This window comes from Vigna umbellata, chromosome 3 (genome assembly GCF_029865625.1).
Source record: "Vigna umbellata cultivar VRB3 chromosome 3, Vumbellata_1.0, whole genome shotgun sequence".
Taxonomy (NCBI): Eukaryota; Viridiplantae; Streptophyta; class Magnoliopsida; order Fabales; family Fabaceae; genus Vigna; species Vigna umbellata.
The window spans coordinates 43,331,105-43,357,053 of record NC_142167.1 but is presented as its reverse complement, the minus strand read 5'-3'; the positions used below and the strand labels follow the sequence as shown (position 1 = coordinate 43,357,053).

Here is a 25,949-nt window from a genome sequence, read left to right as displayed (position 1 = left end):
CGTGATTGATTTATCTTAATATAATTGCTCTGAATTTCTTAATTATGTAATCTATTTATGGAAAAGATAAATAATCAATCATAAATCTTAATCATCACTCCTCGTGCATATAACCTATTTGCGAAAATGATAAACAATCTATCACAACTTTTAGAAAAAAAAAATTAAAGAATTTAGAAGTTTAAAATAAATATGTAATAAATTATTTTAAATCTACTTATAAACTAGGTTTTTTTATGTACTTTTCATTTAATTATAAATTATATACTTCTTAATCTGAAAAAATAATATTGTTACATAATGAAGGTAAATTAGAGGAGGTAGAAGTGAGTAAAAGTCCCATTGAATTGAAAAAAGAAGGACATGATTTGAAAAGATTTTAAAAAATAAGGATTTGAATTGTTTTTCAAATTTGTAGTGAACTACATATGAGAGTGTTATGCATAGGATGCAGCAGAAGTAGTAGTAGCTATGACAAGGTATGGTACTAGAGTTTCACATGTCTTATATATATATACACATATATGTATAAATGAATATATATGTGTGTGTATTTATCATGTGCGCATACGGGATTCACCTAAACCTATGCATGCTATATATATGTTGCTGCCTAACCCTACAAATGTTATGAGATGCCAAGAAAGTTAGATGGGTGAGATTCCATGCGTATAATTTTTAAATATGGGACTCCTGCAATTCAATTAAAATATCATATATATATATTGGTTGGAGTATTTCTACAGAGATTAGTGATGAACAAAATTTAAATTAAGTAATTTATTTAATGAATTAAGCAAATTTCTATTTTTATGATTTTTTTAATATTTTATTTAAGGTTTAAACATTATCTTGGTTCTCATTTTTGTATGAAAATCTCAGTTCGGTCCTTATTTTTTCATCTGTCTCAATTGGGTCATATATTTTGTAAAAATGAACACATTTTACCTTAACCGTTAACGGGTCTCAGACGACGTTAAATTAAGACCACATATTGCAGTGATGTGTGTTCCTCATTTACGTTGAGTGTGTTGATTAAAGAAAAGGAAATCCCTAAAGTGAATATCTCTAAAGTCACATCACCATATTTTCTCTTCAATTTTTTATATTAATTATATGTCTTTTTAGTGAAATTCATACGAAAATAATATAGATAAATAATTAAGTATTATACATCAATCAATTAAGCAAACTTTTCAAGTATATGTTTTCTTTTTAATTTTCTGAGCTTTTCTTTAAAAATAAATATATATAAATAAAAAGTATATAAAATACCGTAATTGACTATAATAATATTATTTTATCATAAGACAAAACATCACATCTTATATATTAAAGATTTATTTTAGTATTTTTAATATAATATTGTTAAATTATTTCATTTTATAAAACTTAATTCTAAATCATAATGTTGGGATAAAACAACTTAATAGAAGTAAAATTAATTTTTTTAAAAAGTTTATATGATTAAATATTTATAAAGTCTTAAAATCCTATCTATTACAGTTAATTTATGATTTTTTTTATATGTTGATTATTTTATTTTAATAATATTAAAAAAAATATATTAAGATAATATATTAATTTAATTAATAATCTAATTTAATCATATTCACTAGGAACTAAATTATTTTAAATTTAGTTCTTTAATTTTAAAATTTTTATAAAATTATGTGTATTTTAATTGAATATTAATATACAAAATTGTTTATATTATATCAAATTATTATATAAAAATAATAACTTATTTAATATTTTTTTAGATGACTATTTGAGAGAACATTTCTTTTTAAACTAAAATATGTTTATTATATTTTAAATTTTATAATATTTTTAATAAAATTAATTTTTATATATATATTGGTTGGACTATTTCTACATAGATTAGTCATGAACAAAATTTAAATTAAGTAATTTATTTAATGAATTAAACAAATTTCTATTTTTATGATTTTCTTAATATTTTATTTAATAGTATAAAATTATTAAATAAAACATTACAAAACCTGGTAATACAAATCAGATAGTTACACATATATGATATTAACAAAATTAATTTTCTTAATAACCGTAATCAACTAAAACTATATATATGAGTTGTTCAAATGAAAATAACTTCTATATAAAACAACTAGAGAAAAGTTATTCAACTATTCCATCGTATTATTGTCTTTCACTGAAGGTATTGTCACCTAACTCACTATATGTTCATGTCATGAAGTGATCATAGTAAAAGAACAACAAAACACAAAAGAAAATAGTAGGATAACTAATGTGCAAAAATAAATATCCTAATGCAGTTAAATCATATTAAATATAAGTTAAATATTTATGTAATACAATAATTTATAAAAACAAATATAAACAATTGACACTAGACTTAATTATCCAAATTTGTACCTTTGACATAAGGTATTTATGTTTTAGGGATTATCACCTTAATACTCACAAGGTTAGTCGCCTTCGCGCCTAGGATCAAATAGTCCAGCAACTAGGACCTTCGATCATTCTCTCTTCCTCACCATTCACCTCTATATGAGTTGAATAGTTGGTAGAATATCACAATACCTCCTTTTTGAAGTCTTGTATGTCAATGCATACACTAAACATCACCCACGCACAAAATTTTTCCTTGAAATTCTCTCAACAACATTACTAAACATATCCATAACAAAATCCTCATTTCCATACATAGTCATCATATTAAACAACATACATAAAGATTATTTAAATTAATGTCAAATAGCCAAGAAGAAAGACAAATCAAACAGACAAATTGGCGCTTAAAGGTGGCACCCAACGCCAAACTTCTCACAAAAGGTGACACCTAACACTAGTCTTGGCACTCAACGTCATTCTTATCGCAAAAAGTCATGCTCAACGTCGCCTTTCTATCGCTCAACGTCCTAACATTAAACTGTTCCAGACTTGTAGTGCAAGATAGTGCTCAACGGTGCCCTGCTACTGCTTAACACCAAAGCATTTGAAAAACTGGACACTCAATAATGAAAAGGGGCGTCAAGTGGTCTAAGGCTAAATTACTCCTAGACTTGCGTAAGTAAGTTTACGCTCAACGCCCAATTAATATTGTTCAACACTATACCGATTGACAACAAACTCAAATTTGTGATTTAAATGAACCTGAACTTGATCAATTGCTCAAATTGATATTCGTTTTTTAGAGTTGATACAAAATAGTTTTTACACATTAAAACTTATATCAATTTGTTTAATTATTCAACTTTCTAGTTCTCTCAATCACACCAACACAAACAATAATAAGATTCAATTCAATCCTCAAACCACACAATTAAATTAAGACATACACACCAATCAGATTCAATCAACATGCAAAAACATGAGTTGTGTTAAACTCATTCACACTAAAACAACTAGTTTTTCTTACTTGAAAGACAAACCAACTGCTCGATAACCCTTATAACACCCTCAGTCGCACATGAAGCTCAATCTGCCCATATGAACACTATAAACACGATTAGGACACATACCATGAAGACCGCTAATTAGTATAGACTAGCAAAGAGAACTCAAACACCACATACAAGCCAAAAAGGGTCACATGTAAATAAAGAACAAATAAACCAAGAAAGAAAAAAAAACCAACTTACCATAATGAAGAAACTAATTGGTTGATTTTGATGAGCTCACCACAAGAAGAAATCTTATTGTCTCTAATCTTCTAAAGGATGAACAAATCATAAGAAATCTTAGATAGAATAAATAGAACTTAGGAAAAATGTTTTCTACAAAAAATGTATTTTAAATAATGAAACTTGTTTATAAAAAAATTATTTATATTTTAAACTTTTATTATTAAAATAATTGAATCTCACCATTCTAAACACATTATCAATTCTAAAACATCATTTTCTAGTTTCTAGTCTATTATTATGTTTATTTTAAATAGACATTTCAAAAAATATTAAATAGAGACTAGAAAAGATTAGTATTATTTGGTGAAATTATTAAAATATAAAAAAATTACGTTGTTAGCTAAAGAAACTCACTCTAAAATAAGATTAGATTGAATAGATTTATTCGGTTCTCTACCAGAATTTTTAAAGTTGTTTGGTATACAAAAGAATGAAGAGGTTTTTAAAAAATTTGGAGAGGAGATAAAGAAAATAAAGAAAAAAATTAAATTTGAATATTTTTATTTATTTATAAGTTTTATATTTAAATTATAAAATATTCATATTTCTTCTTATCTATATGATTTTTATTCTAAATAATTTTACTTGGTCCTTGGTAGTAAATTATTTGATGAAACTATTAAAATATTAAAAAAATTATAAAATAGTTTTTTATTCATAAAATATAAAATTAAATTTTTTGAATCCAAATTAAATGCGAACTACTTTGGTTGATTTAATCATAGTTCAATGAACCTTGACACGAAAAACAATACCAAAAGTCTAAAAAACGACTTTATATATATGAAAATTAAACTCTAATAGTAATAACGTGGTGGTGATTGATATTAACTAGTTATTAGGTGATAATGAGTTTAAGTTTAACCTATGAAATTATTCATTAGTATTTTGTGAAAAAGGATTTAATTAATTAATTTATTCCATAACTTTTAACTCCAATTAATCCAATTATATTTTGGTTCAATCATAGCACAACCAATCAAGTAACTTAATTAGACTTATTTGAGTTTAGTTTCATAATTATTGTTTTGGATTCATATTCTTGACACAATCAATAGTGCTCAAAGTTGAACTACACTTGTTTGCGTGATTGCATGTTTCTCCTCACATATTAAAATTAGAAAAAAGAATGATTAATAACATTTTTTATTGTTAATTGAAATTTACTTAAAATTATAAAGTTATCAGATTCACGATGTTTTAAACTTATTAAATTTTAATTATAATACAAAGCATATTCAAAAGGGCATGTTAAAAATATATTACTAATATTTCTCATTCAAAAATATCAAAGTTTAAAACATTGAATCCTCAATAGTAAAATATAAATATAATTCGAATATGAACTACAAATAAATACAACAATTGCTTTTTGTTTTATCCATCAAATGGAAGAAAAGTAACGTCGATTGACCAAGCCACTTATTTATATACATAAGACACAAATTGGTTACTGTATTTAAGACTCTGCATCAATATTTCCTAATTAGGATTATGTAATGTACCTCTCATAATTCAAAAGGTTTAAGAGTTAATGTTAAGGAGATTTAAAAAAAATTAAAATTGTGATGGATTTTCCATTATAAAGTGAATAATATCTCAAAAATTAATGTTTAAATTTATTTTATTTTTTAAAAATAAAATTATGATAGATTTTCAAATTTTAAAACAATATATATATATATATATATATATATATATATATATATATATATATATATTGTAATTTTGTGTTATTTTTAGTTTATTTGTAATTTTCAATATAACAAATTTGGGGTCGGACAATTAATATTATATATGAAAAAGAAAGTAAAATTTCAAACGCAAACTTTCACTCATCTTATACCTCCAAAACAAGTTATAATTTTATTTTAGTAAACATCACATTAATTGGTCCATTGATAAGAAATTTAAGTAGTACTCACAAGTCAAAAATTCTAAATTCAAAGGGAATATGGAACACAAGACTTTTCGTATTTCAATTTACTTATAATAAAAGTTTGTACAGTTGGTACAAAATTTCAAAATGAACCTTCACTTTTAGTTAAAAAATAATACTTAAAACTCAAAAACTTGTATCTTATGACATTTCATTTTAGTTTTAACATTATCATAAAAGCATCACATATTCAATAAACAAAAACAGTAAATTTAAAACGAAACATATAAAATTTCATTACAATTATCCAAACTTAACCATAATAACAAACTTTATATATAACAAGTTTCTAAAACCAAGAGTATATATACATAAACTATGTGTCTTAAAATAGTTTTTCAAAACTCTAAATATACATAAGAACTAATTCAGTGTCTATCTCTCAGTTCCTTTGTCACCCAACACCTACTCCACTAAAAAAACATCATTCTCTCTCACATCAATTAAATGATTATTGCAAAAGAGAAACACAAACAAAACATAAGAGTAAGCTAACTTTTACAAAGAAACAATCACAATTTAATTCAAATGTTCAACCGTACATAATAATTACATTCTCAAGTCAAACCAAAACATAAAGAGATTCATAACACTTAGACTTGACCATCTCGATATGTGTAGTAATGTCATTTTATGACAAGTTTTGCACTTGCAATGGTAAAACAACTTGCCCACCCAAGCTACCACACGAGATTAGTTCATTTACCACCTATGGCCAAAGAATCAAACCATAGACTAAGATAACATGTTACTCCTCATCACATAATCCTCTTCTCTACTTGAGATACAATGACTATTAAAGTGTTAAAATAACTTAAATTGAGTCCCTACAACAATATCTCACACTGTTAAATGCCACCATGGAGTCTCACTACGAGGTGCATGGAATTATGCTAAACATTAATACCATACCAATAACTAGAATTCATTATCACTCTCATATCATACTCGAAAAACATCATATACACCATCATATGCATCAACCATAAACATATACAATACCCACCAATATAATTAATATGTATAAAGCATCCAAAACAAATCAACTTTTAAAAGTGCAGAAAACTTAAAGGAAAACCCAAAACAAATGTCTAATACCAGACTAACGCCTAACGAGCAAGCCACTTGTCTAGTGAATTAAGAGAAACAAAAGTCCAAACCTGTAGTAGAAAAGTGATGCTCAACACCACTTCTTACCGCGCCTCTCAAATAGAGAGCACAACACTAAGTGACCAATAGTGTCCCCTCAGCGTTAAGAACACATAGAGTTATTTGACTTTGAAACGCTCAACGCCACTCCAAGCCCATCAACGCCATACCAGAAAACCATCAGCTCTGATTCTTGATCTGTTGTATCAAGTCATTTCCAAATGACTAAATTGATATCCTAATACTTATAATTGGTTGGAAAACATGTTTAAACCTTGGTTTGGATATCTACTTGCTCAAATGATCAATGACTCAATCCATTAGATCGAGCTTACACTCACCACAACCTCAACTACTAACTTAACATACTTAAATATCATATTTTAACAAGATAAGAAGTTAACTAAGTCTTAAATGACACAAATTTAAATTCCTAACTCCAAACTAACTTAAGAACGCACTCCCTTAGAATTTCACCTATCAAAACCTCTATTACTAAACCCCCTTTTTATCCAATATCATGACCTTTTACTCATTTATATACCCAACAGTAGAACCACCAATTACTTACTCAAACTCATTAATTCAGACTAATAAAACCCTTTAAATTTAACAAGAAACTCCTTCCTAACTTTCTTATACCAAACGAGGAAATGCTAAACCTAAAAACTCAAGTATTTTACCATATCACTATAGTATTTAAGCACAATTTCAAATCAGTTAAACAGTAATTCCTAACCAATAGATCATTCAAAAACCAATACCTTAAATTAATAATTCACCACACCAAAACACCAATTTCACAATATTTCAAGCATACAACATAGATTATAAGCCTCAAAATAAATTAAAAAGGTAGTGGTTAGCTTCCCTTACCTGTTAGGAGCTCAAACAACTCTAAAGATCTCAAACAACACCTATAAATCAAATAACTCGATATAAATCACAAAATCATTATCAGAGTACGTCATTAGAACCACTGATCAATAAAGAACCTAATGGAAAAAGTGGATGACACATGCGACAGAGCCAAGCCTGCACACATCATAAAACAGAGAAAACAGAGAACAAAAATAGAAATTAACTTACTCTTTGATAAGAATTGATCGGTTAGAAATGAAGACTTTGTCGCCATAATCACTTAGACACTTCTTGATATTCAAACAGATTACCTAACACTTAGAACTCTAAGAGAGAAGGTAGAGAATACTTAGAGAATGAATTTTAGAGAAATAGTTTGTGTTTTAAGTAATGAGAGTTCTTAATAGAATATTTGTTTATACCTTTAACTTTTTAATATTAAAATAACATAGTCTCATTATTTAAAACACGTTATTGACTTTTAAGACTCTATTTTCTAGATTCTTAACTATGTAAATTTGTTTCTCATCATAGTTTCAATTTTAAGCATACAAAGATATTATTATTAAAACCTATTATCTTATTTGGATTCATTTTGAAATTTTATAACTTTGTTACGATTGTTTTTCAAATTTCAGTTTTACTCAAAGTAACCCTCCACACTCAAAAAAAATTGTATATAAATGTTTTTAATTTTCTATGATCATCATTTCTACTAAAATATCATTATTAGAATTAAATTTCTCATTCAAGTCCATTTTTAAAGTTTAGTATAACATCATTTTAATATTAGCATCACACTATTAATTAAACCATAACAAGTATTACACATAAATTATTACTAAAAATTATAAGTTGTATTTTATAATCCTCTAAACAAAATATTCATAGTCTTTAAAAATTTTAAAATTCTTTTAATACTCAAATAAATGTAAAACACAACTATATATAAACATAAATATATACAATTTCTAATAACCCTTCAATAGTCTTATTGATCTTTATCACTCTCACTTGAATCATCCTCTATTAACATATATAACATACGATTATTGTAGGTAGACGAACCACAACCAAAACAGAAAGCTAAATAAGCTAGTGTAATTATAATAAACTATACAAGATATAAATAACTTTATAATAGAGGAAAATTTTCATCATCATAACTATCCTACCACATGTAACAAGGATCAAATGTCTACTCATTACATGCACTCATTGACATGAATATAAAATCTCAACTCACATGACTTAGCCCTTATGGCAATTTATGCACAAATAGACATGTGATTCAACCTTCAGAGGACATATATATTAAGTAGAATTCTGAGACCATGCACATGTCATCATTCATTCACTACTGCGTCTAAGGAGCTATAACTATATCATAGTCAGAGAACGTCTTGAACAAAGAGTATAAAAGGGTAAATCTTTAATATCTTCTAAATGTGATTCTATTTCACACCACGCCCCATATATAAAAACCTCAATCAACTCTCGCAACTAAGTAATCTTAACTAAGTAATCTTTCTTTATATGAGATAAATACTAGTATAGTCATGATAGTCTAATTACAAAATCTATCATCAATACACTTCTCGTATGACCACATAATAGTATTCCCACCCAAGGAATCCCTAATTTCACATTTCACGTAATTCATACCAAATCACACCACACAATACATGAATTAAAGACCAAATTTACAAGTTTATGAATATATATTCTCACTTAGAAAATGCATGTCTTGCTGAGTGAGTTCCCACTAGAATAAGACTCGTCTATTGATTAGTCACTTGCCCAATGAAAATATCTGATGTTGTTTTGTTTTCACATAAAAATCCCTACTTAGAAAAAAGCAAGCTCACCGTATGAGAGATAACTAAGACTGAATTCTTAAAAATTTGCCTAAAGAAATTTCCCTCGTCCAACAAATCAAGCACACACCTCGCTCTTAGGTTTTTACCATTTTTATTTTTGTTCAATCACTCCTTTACTTACCTAACAAACTCACCATCTAACACCTCTTTTCATAAGCTCGCTTAGTAAATTGTAGTTCGCTCAACGAGTAAATAGTTCTAAAGTTAGATTTTTGCATTCTCGCTTAATGAGCCATATAATTGTCTAGCAAGTCTGCATAATTATGCAAAACCAGTTCTATTATATAATGTTACCAACCCATCTATCTAGCCATTCAACTTATTTTTCATGTTAAAACACACTAGTTTAACTCTACCGATGCCTTAGATAGATTCAACCAAATCATACAACCAAATTACAATAATCATAAGAATAATCATCAGTGCAAAAATAGCTCACAACACATACAAAATTCAATACAACTTAGTAAATTAACTTAAAAAAGATTCCAACACAAAGAAGCATTATATATCACAATTACTCAACTCAATCTCATCATATAGCAATAATATTTAAATATAACTAGTTTCACTTATCTTAACTATGAGCTTTTATCATAAATTACTTTATTGCCTCTAAAGACCCCTACTCACACAGGATGGCAAAAAAATCCACCCCGCGGATAAAATCCGCAACGGATAGTTGGTACCCATGAATATTTACTATCTGCGGGTTGCGGGTAGCGAGTTTTTTAATATCCGCTTATAAACGGGTCAGGTGCGGATATTATCCTATCCGTACCCGCGGATATCCGCTACCTGCAAAAAATAAAAATTTAATTTATATTTTATTAAGTTAAATTTAATTAAAATTAACATTAATTTTTATTTTATAAGGTTAAATCTAATTAAAATTAAATTTTAATTTATATTTAATTTAATATATATATATATATATATATATATATATATATCTATATATATATATTATATTTTAAATATTTTTTGTAATTTTATTTAAGTTTTATTATAATATTTTATAAAAATATATTTTTTTAAATATTTGCAGGTATCCACGGGTATCCGCGGGTTTTAAAATATCCACTGATATTTTTTAAGTGGGTATCCGTGCGGGTAACGGATCGGATAGCGGGTGAACTTTTTTTTCTCGGGTTGGATTGCGGGTAGGCACTATCCGTGCCCGACCCGCTGTTGCCATCCCTACTCACACATGAAACAATACATACACATAGAAAACTCATATCAATAATCGAAACATATTTTAACAATCTTAACCAAACAAAGATTCATCTTGTACCCTTAAATGACATATAAAGTCCTACAACCTCCACATGCATCAAATCTACTAAAAGACTCAAAAAAATTGAAAAATATAAATTTACTTTTTTTAAGATTCTCATCAAATAGTATTGCAGTACTTATAACAATAATTCCTACTATAGTCTCTGATACTCAAACATATAACAATAATTCCTACTATACTCTCTGATACTTAAACAGGTGAATGATGTAGTAGGTAGAGAAAATGTTTAGAAGAAAGGTTTTATAAATATGATAGTTCTTATAAAATAAAACCCGATTAATGAAATTTGGTTTGTAGTATGACTTTTTCCATAACAAAATAATCGAGTATCATCTTTTAAAAATAATTACTAATCTTAACTATTTTCTGTTTTCATATTATTCCTTATTATTTTACTATTAAAACTTCAATTGTTAAAAAATAATATTCAAATGTAGTCCTACAATTATTACATATATCTTACAACGATAACATTAGAACCGATTCCGTTTTTGAAATTTTGAAAATTTTGAAATTTTATGTCTTTGTCACATTTTGTTCTTAAAACTTTAATTTTAATTAAAAAATACTAAAAACAAAAACTGGATTTAAATATTTTTGTATGATCATAATTTGGATTTTAATCCCACTAAAATATCATTGCTAGAACATCCAAGTTTGTTTGAAATTTTATCTTTAATACAATATTCTTCATAAAACTTTAATTTTAGTTTAAAAAATAATACTGAACACTTAAAAAACTGTATTTAAATATTTTTTATATCACAGACTGAACTTCAGAAATGTTAAAGTGTCTGAGTTCAATCTAAAGTTTGTGTACACCATACAATTTTATTTTTAACATACACAGGTAAAAAATAGTAAAATCTATAAAAATATTATTCTTAGAATCGATAAATTAAAAGAAGAATATATATATATATATATATATATATATATATATATATATATATATATATATATATAATTCTTAACCTAAACTTTTAAACATAACAAAAAACTATCATTAGTTATTTTGAGTAGAAAATATTATCAAATTCTATTTGTAAAAATATAGAAAATGACATTTTAGAAATGATATTAATCTAAAGTACTAAGATTCAATTATTTTAATATGAAAAGATTTTAATATAAATAGTGTTGTTATCTATGTGTTTCATTACTTTAAAACATATTATATATTTAAAAATTAGTTTTATAGAGTTATTTGACTTCTCTCTAAGGGTTCTTCTTCTCTGCTCATCTGATTGAAGAACCAAAACCATAAGATTGATCCTTGAGATGAGTTCTTCAATTTGGATCGATCAGTTTCTCTGTTTGCGTAAGTTGAGTTTCTGTCTTTTATTTTGTTTATTTCAGTTTTTTGTTGCGTGTGAGCATTCTTTCACATGCATGCATCTTTTTAGTCATTTATACGAGTCTCTGGTGATTAGTGATAATAATAGTATGTCATTGTCGTTCTTGTTATGTTTCTATGTGTAGATAGAACATCTTATAAGATGGGAGAATTTTCACTGGTTATGGTTCTGTAAACTTGAAGGGATTTGGGATTCCGTAGAACAAGTTCATCTATCTCTCAAGTAGATGAAGCTAATTGCATTGTTTTAATGTTATAAGTATCTTGAACATATGTGATTGCATGATTAAATGATATTATGAAATTGATCTGTTGAATTTGGGGTTATTGGATGTTTGTATTGTTGAATTGTCTTGGTTTGAGGAACTTAGGATCTATTCAATTGAACCAATTGGTATGTCCACTGACATTAAAAGTTGTTTTTTTACCGAAGTAATAAGAAAGAAATACGAATTTGATCATTTGAGCAAGTCCGAATTTCCAAAATCATAGAGTTTTCATCTATTTTTTTCTAATACAACACTAAGCAGTGGGAGACTAGCATTGAGTGCTAGTTCATTGTGTAGATCTTGAAGCATTTTACCTTCAAATCGTTGAGTGCCAGTTTTGTACCGCTAAGCCATGTAAAATGTGAATGTCTTGGCATTGACCAGTATTAGGACACCACTAAGCGTCATCTTTCCCTAAAGTTTGAAGCATTTTTGTTCTAGAACGTTAGTGTGTGCATTGACATTGGGGGTTCAGTAAGGAGGTATTATGATATACTACAAACCATTCAACTCATATAGAGAGGAATGGTGTGGGAAAGAAAATGGCAGGAGGTCCTAGTCACTAGACTATTTTGGTCCTAAGCGCGAAAGGAATTAACCTTGTAAGTAGTAAGGTGATAATATCTTTCTTTATGACTCTGTACAGTAAAATACTAATACAAGTGCACACTTACAAGGAAACTCAATCTCAAAGACATGTATCTAGATAATTTAGTCTATTATGAGTTTTTATGTGATATGTTATTTTTATGAATGAGTGATATATTGATAATATCATTATGTTTGTTTTATGAAAATCTTGTCTCACATTAGCTTATCTTATTGTTTTCTTTTGTGTTTTCTTATATTTATATTGTTTCTTTTTGCGAAATCACTTTTTGATATGAGCAGATGACAAATACATATTAAAACATATTTAGTAGAAGACGGTGATTTTACATTATTATTTAAGATTTAATAACATTTTTTCCATGTTAATAACAATGACTTAATTATTTTAATTATTTTGATTCAACATGTTTTTTTACTCTTTAAAAAAATATACATTATCCTTCTTAGATCAACATCTTAATACACTTTTTTTTTTCAGAAATTGGAAAATAAAATTCTTACAAATTATATATCAGTTCATCATCTTCTAAATCAAATTAACACTAACCACATTAAATGTTTTAAGAAAATACATAAAAATCACATTAAATGAAAAATTTTGAAAAAAATATTGAATCGTTAGTACAAATATGAAGACAAAGAATGCTATTAAATTTTAAATCTTACTTAAACATTGATTTTTAAATAAAATTTATACTTGGTCATAAATATTTAATTAATTAATAATAATAATAATAATAATAATAATAATAAATAATTAAAACTAAGGTGATTATCCCCACATAATTATCACCATATGAAAGAGCGAAAGATCCATACGAAAGAGCTAAGGGGGGGCCCCCAGAAGTCTGATCCTGTAAAAGTGGGGTGCCCTACAAGTGTAAGGTGGCTTGTAGGTCTTAGTGGATACGGGCTATATTTTTCCAATAAGGCCAATCTATTAGGGCACTTAGCTAGGGTTAGGCTATGACCATGACCTACATGGACAGACCCTCTAGGTCTATCACCCCCCATTATAGGTATAGGTGCTACCTTGGGAGGGACCCCTCCCTACCCTAATTTTTGTTCTTTCACCATTATCATCACTTCTTTACTTACACTACCTTCTAAGCATGTCCCCAATTTTATTAACACCCAATTAAATCTCTTCATTCCTTCGCTGTTCATTAGTTGAATTCTTCATTTCTCTCTTCCATTTTCTTCACACTCTTTTCTGCATTTTCTAAACTATTTATTCTAAATCTAACAACAAAATCTTAAATATCAAAATCACCATAGAAATCCCGTGAACATTTTACTGATATATTATTTAACTCGATTCCCTGTCACTGTTATATATACATAAAAAAAATTCATTTTTTATCTTTAATTTCTATTTATTTTATAATTAAACATATTCCATCACAGTTTTTTTTTTATATACATACTGTTTCTTTCACTCATAAAAAACATCGTTTCTTTCATTTTCTCCCTATATCTCGCTCTCTGTTTCTTAAAAACACTGAGCGTAGATGAATTCTTTTATATAATAATAATTAATGAGTTTTTCTTAAAAAATAATCAAATTTAAGCTTATGATGAGTCATGACATTGTTTAAATTAAATAAATTCATTATCATTGACTCAACTTTGAGAGATTGAAAGTAAATTAGTATAATTCAAAAGATAGTGATTTTACATATTAATATATCTAAATTTAATATTTAGATACCGGCACAAAGTTCATAAAAAAATGAATTTTTATATTTTTTTTTTAAGTTTGAGGTTTAAATTTTTAGTACTAAAACCAAGGTTAACAAAAAATATAAACATAAAAAAGTATATATTGAATGAATTTTTTCCATCATTGAACATTTTTAGTAAGTATTGTTGAATCTTATAGTATATTTAAATAAAAAATATTTTTTTCATAAATTAAAATCAACTTATAACCAGAAAGGGATTAAAGGTTTTTTTTATATATATTCAGAATTAAAAATTGAATCTAAGAAAAAATCTGTTAAGTGTAGTTAGAGTGTCAGAAGAAAAATCCCTGTAGCAGTAATGTCTTGTAGCATCAGAACAAATAACTGAGAATAAACCTCACTTTTCTCAATCCTAAACACAACAAAAACACCAAATCATCATCACTCACACACCACACCAGACCACAGTTTCTTTCAAAGGGAATCTCAATCTCAATCTCAACCTCTCCCATGTCCCTAACATTCTCCTTATAACCCTCCAAATCCAACATCAACACAACACACAACACCAACCTCAAAACCATAGACATAAAACATCATCAACGTTTTCATTTCAACACCTCATAAAGGCCCTCTAAAATCGAAACCTCAAAGACTGCTAAAACCTTGTTGTTACAATGAACATGTTAGGCCTCAGAGACTTGGTCCTCATAGCTCCAACCCCTTCTCAACTTCACCACCATCAACACCAACACCAACACCAACACCAGCACCAGCACCAACACCACCCCATTTCAGCAGAACACCATCCCAACCTTGCCTTGCCTTCTCCAGCTTCTCTCAGTGTTGGCCTTGGCATTTTCCCTCTGCTAACCGTTCCACACACCAATGATGTTCATGATCAGGTTCAGGACTGTGCCAACAACACCACCACCACCAACCACAACACCAACTACTGGAACCTCAAGATGTGTGGTGTCTCAGAAGTGAATTCCACCAGAAAAGGTGTCATGAACGTGGAAGATGAGGCGAGCAACAAGCATGTGATGGAGAGTGAGGAAAGTGGTGAGTTTAGGGTGTGCCAGGATTGTGGCAATAGGGCCAAGAGGGATTGCAGCTACAAGAGGTGCAGGACTTGTTGCAAAGGACGTGGCTTTGATTGCAGCACTCACGTGAAGAGCACGTGGGTCCCAGCCTCTCTCAGACGCAGTGGTGGTAACAGTGGTAGTGATGGTAACGGTGATGGAGATGCTGATGCTGGTGCTTCTAAGAGGCTAAGAACAATAGGGTCATCCAAGAATGTTGCAGCTACTTCTCTTAGTTCAACTTCCAATGCTACCCCATCAAAGAGCTTTAGCATAGACACTAGCTCATGTCAACAAGGTGATTTCGTTATCTTTTTTTCAAAGACGTTAGATGCAAATGCTATCGATAGATCAGTCAAATACATATTTAATCATGATTTTAAATTTCAATAATAATTATAGTTTCTTTTCATACTTTTTGACAGTGTAAAAAAATTACAGACAAATATGATATTTTATCACATTTGTGGTCATCATCGTTCCAAAAAATCCTGATGTTTTCTTAAATCTTGATGTTGTAATTCTTGATATCGTGAGAGATACAGATAGATGCAACTGGTTTGATCACAGTTATGGCTGGAGAAATCTCAAAAGCTTTGACAATATGGCCAAATGTTGCATGTGGCGTGAAGAATTTTGTATAAATTTTGATTAAAAAGCCTAATCAAACGAGTTAGGAAAGTGTTTTGATTAATTATTCTAGTACTTGTAGAAACACGTAAATAAAAGGGTGCAGATTATTTCTAAGGAACAAGTCAAATGTTGTAAAATTTTGGAATTTGGATGTGTAAGTGGTTCTCTCTGGGATTGCAGATGCTGGTTTCAAGCAATCTTTGCCACGGCATGTGCGTGCACCTGCTGTGTTTAGGTGCCACAGAGTGTCTGCTATTGGGAGTGGTGAAGATGAGATTGCTTACTTGGCCACAGTGCATATCAGTGGCCATGTGTTCAAGGGGTTTCTGTATGATCATGGTGCTGATGCCAGAAATGATGTTCCTAGTGTCTCTGAACTGCAACTGGGAAACAATGGAAGTGGAAAGAGTAATAATAGGGAATGTTCTTCTGCAATTGGGGTTCCAACCAGTGCTTACCCTGCTTCTGTTTGCTGAGATTTCTTCAAGGTACAAAAATTCTCCTACCAATGTTCAACATCCTCTTTAGTATGCTGATTCAGTTTCTTAAGTTATGGTTTGTGATTTAGTTTTTGACTTCAAACGACGAGTTTGATCCTCCTGTTTTCTGTAACTGATAAATTTGATCTCTCACTTTTTAAGCTTAGTACAGATAGACAAAATCTACTAATGTTCATTGAATATCAACATGCATCACACTGCAGCTACAATAACTAGCTTTATTGTGAAAACCAAAAAGGAAATTTACATGTCTGTGAATTGAAACTAGAAACACTTATACTAAGATCATTTATAACCGAACAACTTAAAGCACATTTCATAGAATAATAACTGAGTTTTACTGAACTTTATGTTCTGATAATGGTGACTAGTTAAAAAGTCCACCCTGCAGGTTATTACTAAACAAAGCTTAGAAAATTCTCTTGTCTCATAACTTTAATGAAACAGTGACAAGTTTTCATCAATGAGTTGAGTTATTTGGAGAAGAGTCATCATGAAAACAAGTAGAGAGAGAGAGAGAGAAATGGAATTAGCAACTTGTCATGTGCCTCGGTACTTTACACTGTTGTGGTAATTTAATCTTGGTTTTTGTGTGAGAATTGAAAAATTGTTCCAACTTGATTGTTTAGTCAGATTCAATGACATGAAAGGTTAGTCAAATTCAAACTGAAACTTGGTTGAATCAAGCATAGGAGAAAAGTATAATTCATCAAACTAAACTAAACCAGACTGGCTTTATCATTTGACATGTTAAAATAAACCATTGGCATCTAAATTATGAAAGTGTTGAGTTTGCATTGGTTGATTTTGTTACAGTGTAAAGTGGGGTTGGAGAGAAGTGGTGACTTTAAAAATGGCACTTTGAATGAAAGGACAAATAGACAAAGAATGAATGTGCACTTTTTAATGTGCAATGAGAGTGTGTTGCATTTCCACTACCAAATTATCATCTGTGTCTGCATTCATGCGTGTGATAAGGCAAGATTCAACTGCACTTTGTCTGCATGCATATATTATATTTTCTTAGATCTACCAATCAACATCAGCTTTTGTTTTAATGCAACTTTTCTTTTGGAGTTTTTACCTTTGGTGTTAACCATAGAACATGACAAGTTCTTTTATCTCCACACCATTTTTTTCATCATGTGATGTTAAAAAGTTATTACATTTTACTGTGTTTTCAAATTACTTGATAATTTTGATGTAGTAAATGCTTTGTTTTAACACTGTAGAGAAATAAAATATTTCTTAAACATGTTTGTAATTGTAACATCATCTAAAAACCAAAAGGAAAATCAAATTTATTGCTTTCTTTGTCTTTTAACATCTTTACCATCTTACTAGATTAACAAAGTATTTGATATTTGTATTTATTTTTTCATAAAAGAAAGCTACTATTTTTTTTAGCTTTTTTTTATATAAAACATTGAAAGAATTAGAATGAGATGTAACATTACTCTTCTTATTTCTCTTTTATTATTTGTAGACCTGTTTTCAAAAGGGACAATGACATTTTCTAGAGAATGTCACATCTAGTAGATATAATAATTTTCTTTTGACCATTCATGGCTACAATCCAACAACTAGTAACATCACTATTACATAGTTGTTATATTCTTTTTTTTCTTACCCTTTCTTGTATGACATCTTAACAATGTTTTATTATGTTGATTTCAATTTTAAATCATGATGAAGGAAGAAAATAAAGCCATCACATTGTATTTTGGTGATTTCTATTTAATTTTCTTCCATACAAAATTTTCAACTTTTTCATCTTAAATTATTGTTGTATTCTCATATATTGGTGTCTTGATTTAGCAACCAATCATGTCATCACATCATTGTTGTCCATGTTTGCCATTGTTGTGAGAGTGAAATGCCTTGAAAAGAAAAGAAAAGAGTAAAGACTCAATAAAGTGAAAATTAGGGATGTGAAGGAAATGGAATAATGAAAAAGGCACACTAGTGATTTGTTGAAAACTTGCCTTATAATTTCTTCAAATTGTTATGTCACTTCATTGGTTGCTTTATTCTTCTTATTTTACTTTGTATACTTTTTGATGGTCCATCTTATTTCTTGACTAGGAGGGTTAAGAATACTTTATATTATTATTACTATCATTAATATATAGTTTGGTGAAATTTATAAATAATTGTTTCCTTTTGTTCTTAAATGAATTTAAATTTTTTGCCTATATAGTAACATATACTTATTTTTTATATTTTAAAATATATTATTTTTTTAATATACCATGATCTATTTAAGGAAAATAATTTGTGTAAGAATTTAGGTAAAAAATAAGTGATTTTTTGTTTTAGGAAAGATTAAAGTAAATTCTACTGAGTCTTACTTATGCAAGTTGTGAGCTATTAATACGTTGGTTCATGTTTATTTTTTTTATTTAATGATACTAAAAATGTTGATTACAAATATTATTGAATTATTTCATATTTAAAATTAAAAAAAGGAAAAAATTACTATAAATATTATCTATAATTTGTTTATGGACAACTCTTAAATTAGGGCTAAAGTAATACTTATGAAATTTTATTGGCAAAATGACAGGTGCTGCTGGACAATCTGCTGTTTTGCAGGGGAAAGAAACTGACAGTATATGTGGTCTTCTGTTACCTGTTCTGTAAATTTCTGTTCTAAAGAATGTTTATATATTCATATATAATATATATAGAGGGACCAGTTTTCAATTTCTTGCATCAGAATTGAGACATTTATTCGTGTTCAGGAATCTTATATTATGTTCAGTGCTAAATCAGAGTTATTTTTATCTCAATTTTCTTAAGCAGATGTTAGTTTCCACTTTCAGAGTTTTTTTAAACTTGTATCTGGTTGGTATTTGAAAAAAAAAAGTACAAGAAGAAATGTATAAAAATAAGGTGATGATAATTAGTAGTATAAGAAAAATATTTGTTAAAAAATAAACATGATGTCAAATGATCATCCGACTTGATCTGGTTTGATTTATATTTAATTTTTTTCATTAAGAAGTCCAAAAATTTTGAATTCAATTTTATTCACTCACTAATTTATTTAATTATAATTTTTTTTCAATAAAAAGTAACATTTACTTTAACTAAAATTCAAATAAAGTTGAATTCAAATGTTATTAATAATATAATTTAAAAATAACAAATAGTAAGTTGGTAAGCTAATCTGTTTAGTGTAAATTGATAATTTAAAAAATAACAAATTTTGTAACATAAGATAATTTTAAAAAACGAAATAATAAATTAATCTAATATGGTATGAATGATTAATGTTGAAAAATAATAACAAATAAGTTAAGAACCTTTTAATAACTTCACGAAACAAAAACATATTTATTCATTTTGATAATCATCCTCATCTAATTTTTAACAAGTTTGGATAACATATATATAATTGCGAATTTTATCATCTTGAAAGTAAAAACGGCATGATATTCTAAATTTAGAAAATAATATGTAAATGAAATATAATTTAATTTAATTTTAACCGAGTGTTACACATCGTTTTAACAATTTACCAATTATAAGATAAAACATTCTAAAATCGGTAAAATAAAGCAGATTATATATATATATATATATATATATATATATATATATATATATATATATATATATATTATATATTATAATTTTTCATAAAAAAGATATATAATCATCTAATTCTTCATTTACTTACCTTGTCCGTGAAGTGATTGTCACAAAGGAAACAAATAAAACATAAGAAAAAAAAAACAAAAGAGTAAATTAGTATATAAAAGAATTATTTTAAGATAATTAAATTATATAAGGATGAATTAAATATAATAAATTATATATATACACACAATCCAAATGTATATGTTCATGATATTAAAATTCACTAAAGATGCGCACTTGTATATAGTAATATTTATGTTTCTCTTTTTTCTACTTTTCTTCTATTTTTATGTGCGATGTAGATTTTTATCAGGTTTTTTTTTCTCTTCTACTTTAAATACTCTCTCCTCCTATATTACTCAAATACTCTCTCCTCCCATATCACTCACTTAGCCCCTTACCTCCCATGCATACTCTTCTTTACTTTCCATTCTTCTTTCTGCTTACTCCAATCCAATTTTTCCAGCCCAAGGCACCTTCTTTCTTTTAAAGATCAAGAACAAAACTCTAATAATCTCATTCTACAATTTTCTCTCTCCACATTTTTCCTTCATTCATCTCTGTCAAACCTCGGAAAACCCACCTGTCTTATCTTATTAAAAATGCACCCAAAACCCCTGTCAGAGTCATTAAAAAGGCACCCAAACCCTTTGCGAAAACGTCAGGTGTCAAGAATCGAAGCTTCGAAAATCAGTTAGTGGAGGGCAGGTGTCGACAGGAGAGCGTACGTCCGTTTGGACGTGGGGTAAACAAAAATGATTTTCTAAAAACCCTGCCCACTCTCCTCTGCATGCACCCTCTTTCCAAAATCTGATCTTTCATTTTCCTCCTTCTTCTCTCTAGAAAACCCTTCCTTCTCTCTACTGTAACTTACTTTTCTCTACTCCGATCACCGTTCAGGCACCGTGGAGGCATTCCCGGCATCCCAAGCTTCATCTTGAACCGAACGAGTTTCAAGTTTGAGCTGGTAAGTCTTCTCCCCTTAGTGGTTCGTTCTTTTGTTACATGCAAACCACGTTTTGGTTTCATGCGAGGGTGTAGACTAAGTTATCCTGGTTTCTTGTTGTTTGGTTTAGTTTGGAAGAGTTAAGTGATCGTGAGGGTAGAAGTTGTAGTCGGACAAACCAAGAACCTACGTTTAGGACGTTCACAGAAGAGGTAAGGGAAGCTTATTAATTTAATTTGTATGTTTTACTGTGCTGCATGGACGTTCCTTGAGTTGCATGTGGAGCATGATTTTTGTGATATTTGATTATTTGATATATGATAATTATTATGAGCTGATGTATGAGGAATATGAAATGTACTATGGTATGAAATTATGAAGTTATATGCTGAGAAATGAGTTTGAATGTAAATGAATTCTGAATATGAACTTTCCATATGATAATGTACGTTCGTCATTGAACGGTCCTTGACCGTTCGGTTTTCTAGTGAGGTTGGAATTGTAGTGAATTCTTTCATTTGGGAAGAATTCTAGTTGAGGACGAGCGTCTACACTTTAAACTTCTGTGCTTGAACGTTCGGCTAAGCATAGTTCTGTATTGATATCTTGCTATGAAATATTTTAGTTAATCTTAACTACTACTTCGATAGTATCTTGGCATAATTATCTAGTTTCTTTTATATCCGTTAGTAGCAACTGGTCTTATACCAAGTGTTCGTCCTAAGCAAGTGTTTGGTCTCACACCTGGCACTTGTCCTATCTCCTTAAGCTAAATTCCCTTATATGAGCGTTCATTCAAGCCCTCTAGGGTTCGCTCACTATGGTGTCCAGTCTTTGACTATCACTTGGATTCTTGATACTAAGCTCAACTAAACTAAGTATACACAAGCGGTCGGTTTCTTCATACGATCGAGACAATTCTAAGTATTATCTTTCGTGTCTTGAAATATTCCTATTCATTGATTTCATCCTAGAGTCTACGTCTTTGGTTGGTTCTCTTTACATTCTGAGTGAATTATCAAGAGTCAGTTTATTTAAATTGACTCAACTTGAAATGGGACGTTCGCCCCAAATTCCTTGGAATATATTACTATACTCGCTGTCTTTTCTTATTGTCCGGTATCAACTCTTGATCTTAAACCCTTTTCAACTTTGAAGGTCCCCCAGTTTTGCTCTATGTGTTCGGCCCAGTTTTAAATTCGGGTTGAACGTTCGTCACTTTAACGTTTGTTGAAATCGTTGTAAAAGGTAATTTACCGAGATGTTTAATTATGAATGATGAAGGAAATGTGAATTTGAAATGCTGTGGAATTTGGACGAGCGTTCCGGGGATGAACGACTCATGTAAGAATAATGGATTTTGGTAAAGTATGAATGTGGGCATGCTAAGCTGGCCGTTCATCCTGATGTTCCGTGAGTACTCGTCTTCACATAGAGGAGGGTAGGTCATGTGTGGGAACGACAGGAGGTCCTAGTCCTTAGGGGTACTTTGGACAGATAGGGCTAACCTCGGGTGGCAGCTGTTGAGTGTATCCCAGTTACTACATCACCCGGGTGCACGAACGCCTGTAGCTACACAGATTTCATACAGTCCGGACGGTCGGTCTAGTGATAAGCGTTGCAATGATACTTATGTTGAAATGTTCTTGTGTTGGATTGTTTAATGTATATGTTGAAGCATGAATTAAATTACATAAGCTTACCCTGTGTTTTTCTTTATGTTGTCTTGTCCTTGTACGTCCGTCTTGTCTTTGCAATGATCATCCGTGTGGATGTGAGCAGATGAAGACGCGCTACTGGAAGAGGCGTTGGAAGAACAACATTTGGAGGAAGAGAACCTCGCCGATGTGGAAGTTAAGGCCGAATCGTAGTACGTTCGGTTAGTAGTATAGTTTAGTTAGTATAAGGTGTCGTTCGTCCACCTTTTCTTTTGGTAGGAATGACCGTTCGGTAACCCCTTTTGTAAACCGTTCGGTCTAGTATTGTCTATTTTGTGCAATTAAGTTTTTAGCTCTATGTAAGGCCGTTCGGCCAAGTTTGTACGCTTGATTAGTGTAAAACTGAACTGATATATTACTAATTGTAATTATTTCTAATGTATGGTTTATTACTGTATTTTTGGGATGTTACAATCTCCTTCCTTCTTAAACTCCAGAAACCACTAAACTCCTATCCTCTTTCTCTTTTCCATCCCCTAAATACCCACTCATCTAAAATCACACTCTCATGCATACATAAAACCTTCACTTCTCTGTATGCAAAACTCGCTTCCACCCCACGACCATTCTCCCTACTTTTCTACTCCTTCTCTTCTCATTATCAAGGGTTGAAACACTTACTTCTACCAACTCATCTACACTCCCTCACAACACTTTCAACTCTCTTCTCCTTTAGATTCACATCTACTCTTTCACCTTATACTCAACCTGAACTTCTATCCACCTTTACAAATGGGTATACGACAGCGCTAGCCTAGAGGGGACCATGTGCTAGTGCAGCTTTTTGGCAACTATTTGTTGAAGGAATGGAAAACATGGCTGATGGTTATGATAATACATCTTTCAACGGAATCCTTTAGATTCATCTTTCAACGGAATCCTTCCACTGCCAAAATCATCGCCCAATAGTCTTTAAGGATGTCTCATATTCGATAGTCATATGTTGTACAAATTGTTCTCTAAATCAAATAAATGATTGTCGTCTACAAGCTATAGCAATTAAAAAATATGACATGTTTGATTTGCACTCTTAGGATTTGTAATATTCTTTGGTTGCCATAAATTATTCTCCAGTGTTTCTTAAACTTATGTTCTAATTTAAGAAGTCAAAAAGATGATTTATCACTTAACAGAAAAAAAAAGAACAACAAGAGGAGATCTTTATTTTATTAGAGACTTTAATTAATATGTTAAAATTTCAAAATAGTTATGTGTGCTTTTAATATATACATAAACGCATAAAAATAAAAATTCTAAAAGGTAAAAATAATAATAAAAAAAGTAGTAGTCGTGATTTGTCCTTTGACAAAACAACTTAAGATTTTGAAAAATAATACTTTTAACACATAAGTTTTTTACTTTAGATATTATCTTTTCTTATTTTTTATTCTTTTTCTTAAAATAAAAAAATTATTTTTATTTTACCTATGTATTATATATATAATAAATATAAAATTGTCACTCTCTATCATTATTTTAATATTTTCAATTTTCTCTTAGGGCAATCACCCTACCCCATTTTATTGGACCAATGAAACTAAAAGGTTATTATGGGACTAGAAAAAAAATGGTTAAAAAAGTTCTATAAAAAATTTATATTAAAATTTATATTAAGTAAAATCTGACAAAAATCTGCTAAAACTTGCCTTGCACAGAAAAAGTAAAAGAGAGAAAAAGATAGTTAACGCCGTTTGTACAGATTTAACCGAAGGGATTTCATTGATGCAAATTTTATTAAGTGTATTAAACCTATTATTTTCTAAGTCTTTACATAAATTATAATAAAAAATTAATAAATTAAAATACTTTACTTATATGAATTGTATTTTATTAATTAGTTATTTAAAAAAATCTTAACCTAATTTTTTTTATCAAATATGTCAAGTCAAATTTGAAAAAACTTCAAGTCACAATAAATTTACTCTTAATTATTATTAGCCACCTCTTTTTTCCCATCAAAGATAATTTTCCGTAACAACAAGGTACATTCATTTCAAGACATTAAATATCACAAAATGAATTTATGATTATATATATATATATATATATATATATATATATATATATATATATATATATATATCATAAATTGATTATTAAATAGATCTTTAAAAACTCAACCACCCACTATCTATATTTTCAATCTTGTTGATACATCTTATCTCTTTAAAAGCTTTGATGTCATAATGTAAGAATAGAACATGATACAATCGCTCAAGTTTTTTTCTTCTTCTAAATTTAGAAATCTAAATTTATTTCATGCGAGTTGTCTGTAGTCAGATAAACAAAACAAAATGGTTATATTCCTGTTATTTCTTTACCATGAAAAAGATAAAGATGAAATTATGCTCACACCCCTCATATTTTTCAAATCACACTGAGATTTCTGTTTTTGAATTTTTTTTATATAAATCTTTCTTCCGTTCTAAAACTATTACATTATCACTTTTTTTTTACATTATACATGCATTTTTTGAATTTTAAAAGCATTTATACTCACATGTAACGGTGGGAAAAAAAAGTAACTATAATTTGAAAGGAAAAAAAAAACTATGATTTACTAAAAAAAATAAACATAGAACCAGAAATGTTTTCATGCATTCTTCTGTTGTCTTAAAGGATGACAAAATTAGAATTTTTGATAAAAATATTGAAGCAGAAACATCCTAAAAATGATTGCTTAAACCTTTTCA

The 25,949-nt window shown here is 28.9% G+C and overlaps 1 protein-coding gene across 1 annotated transcript; it reads left to right on the top strand.

Moving 5' to 3' along the window:
• The first annotated feature begins 15,137 nt into the window (after positions 1 to 15,137).
• On the top strand, positions 15,138 to 19,739 carry LOC124837822 (protein LATERAL ROOT PRIMORDIUM 1-like). The gene is made up of 3 exons (XM_047313281.2): positions 15,138 to 16,112; positions 16,628 to 16,935; positions 19,514 to 19,739. The coding sequence occupies exons 1-2, from the start codon at positions 15,407 to 15,409 to the stop codon at positions 16,921 to 16,923; spliced, it is 1,002 nt and encodes a 333-aa protein (XP_047169237.1). The 5' UTR covers positions 15,138 to 15,406; the 3' UTR covers positions 16,924 to 16,935; positions 19,514 to 19,739.
• Positions 19,740 to 25,949: the final 6,210 nt, after the last annotated feature.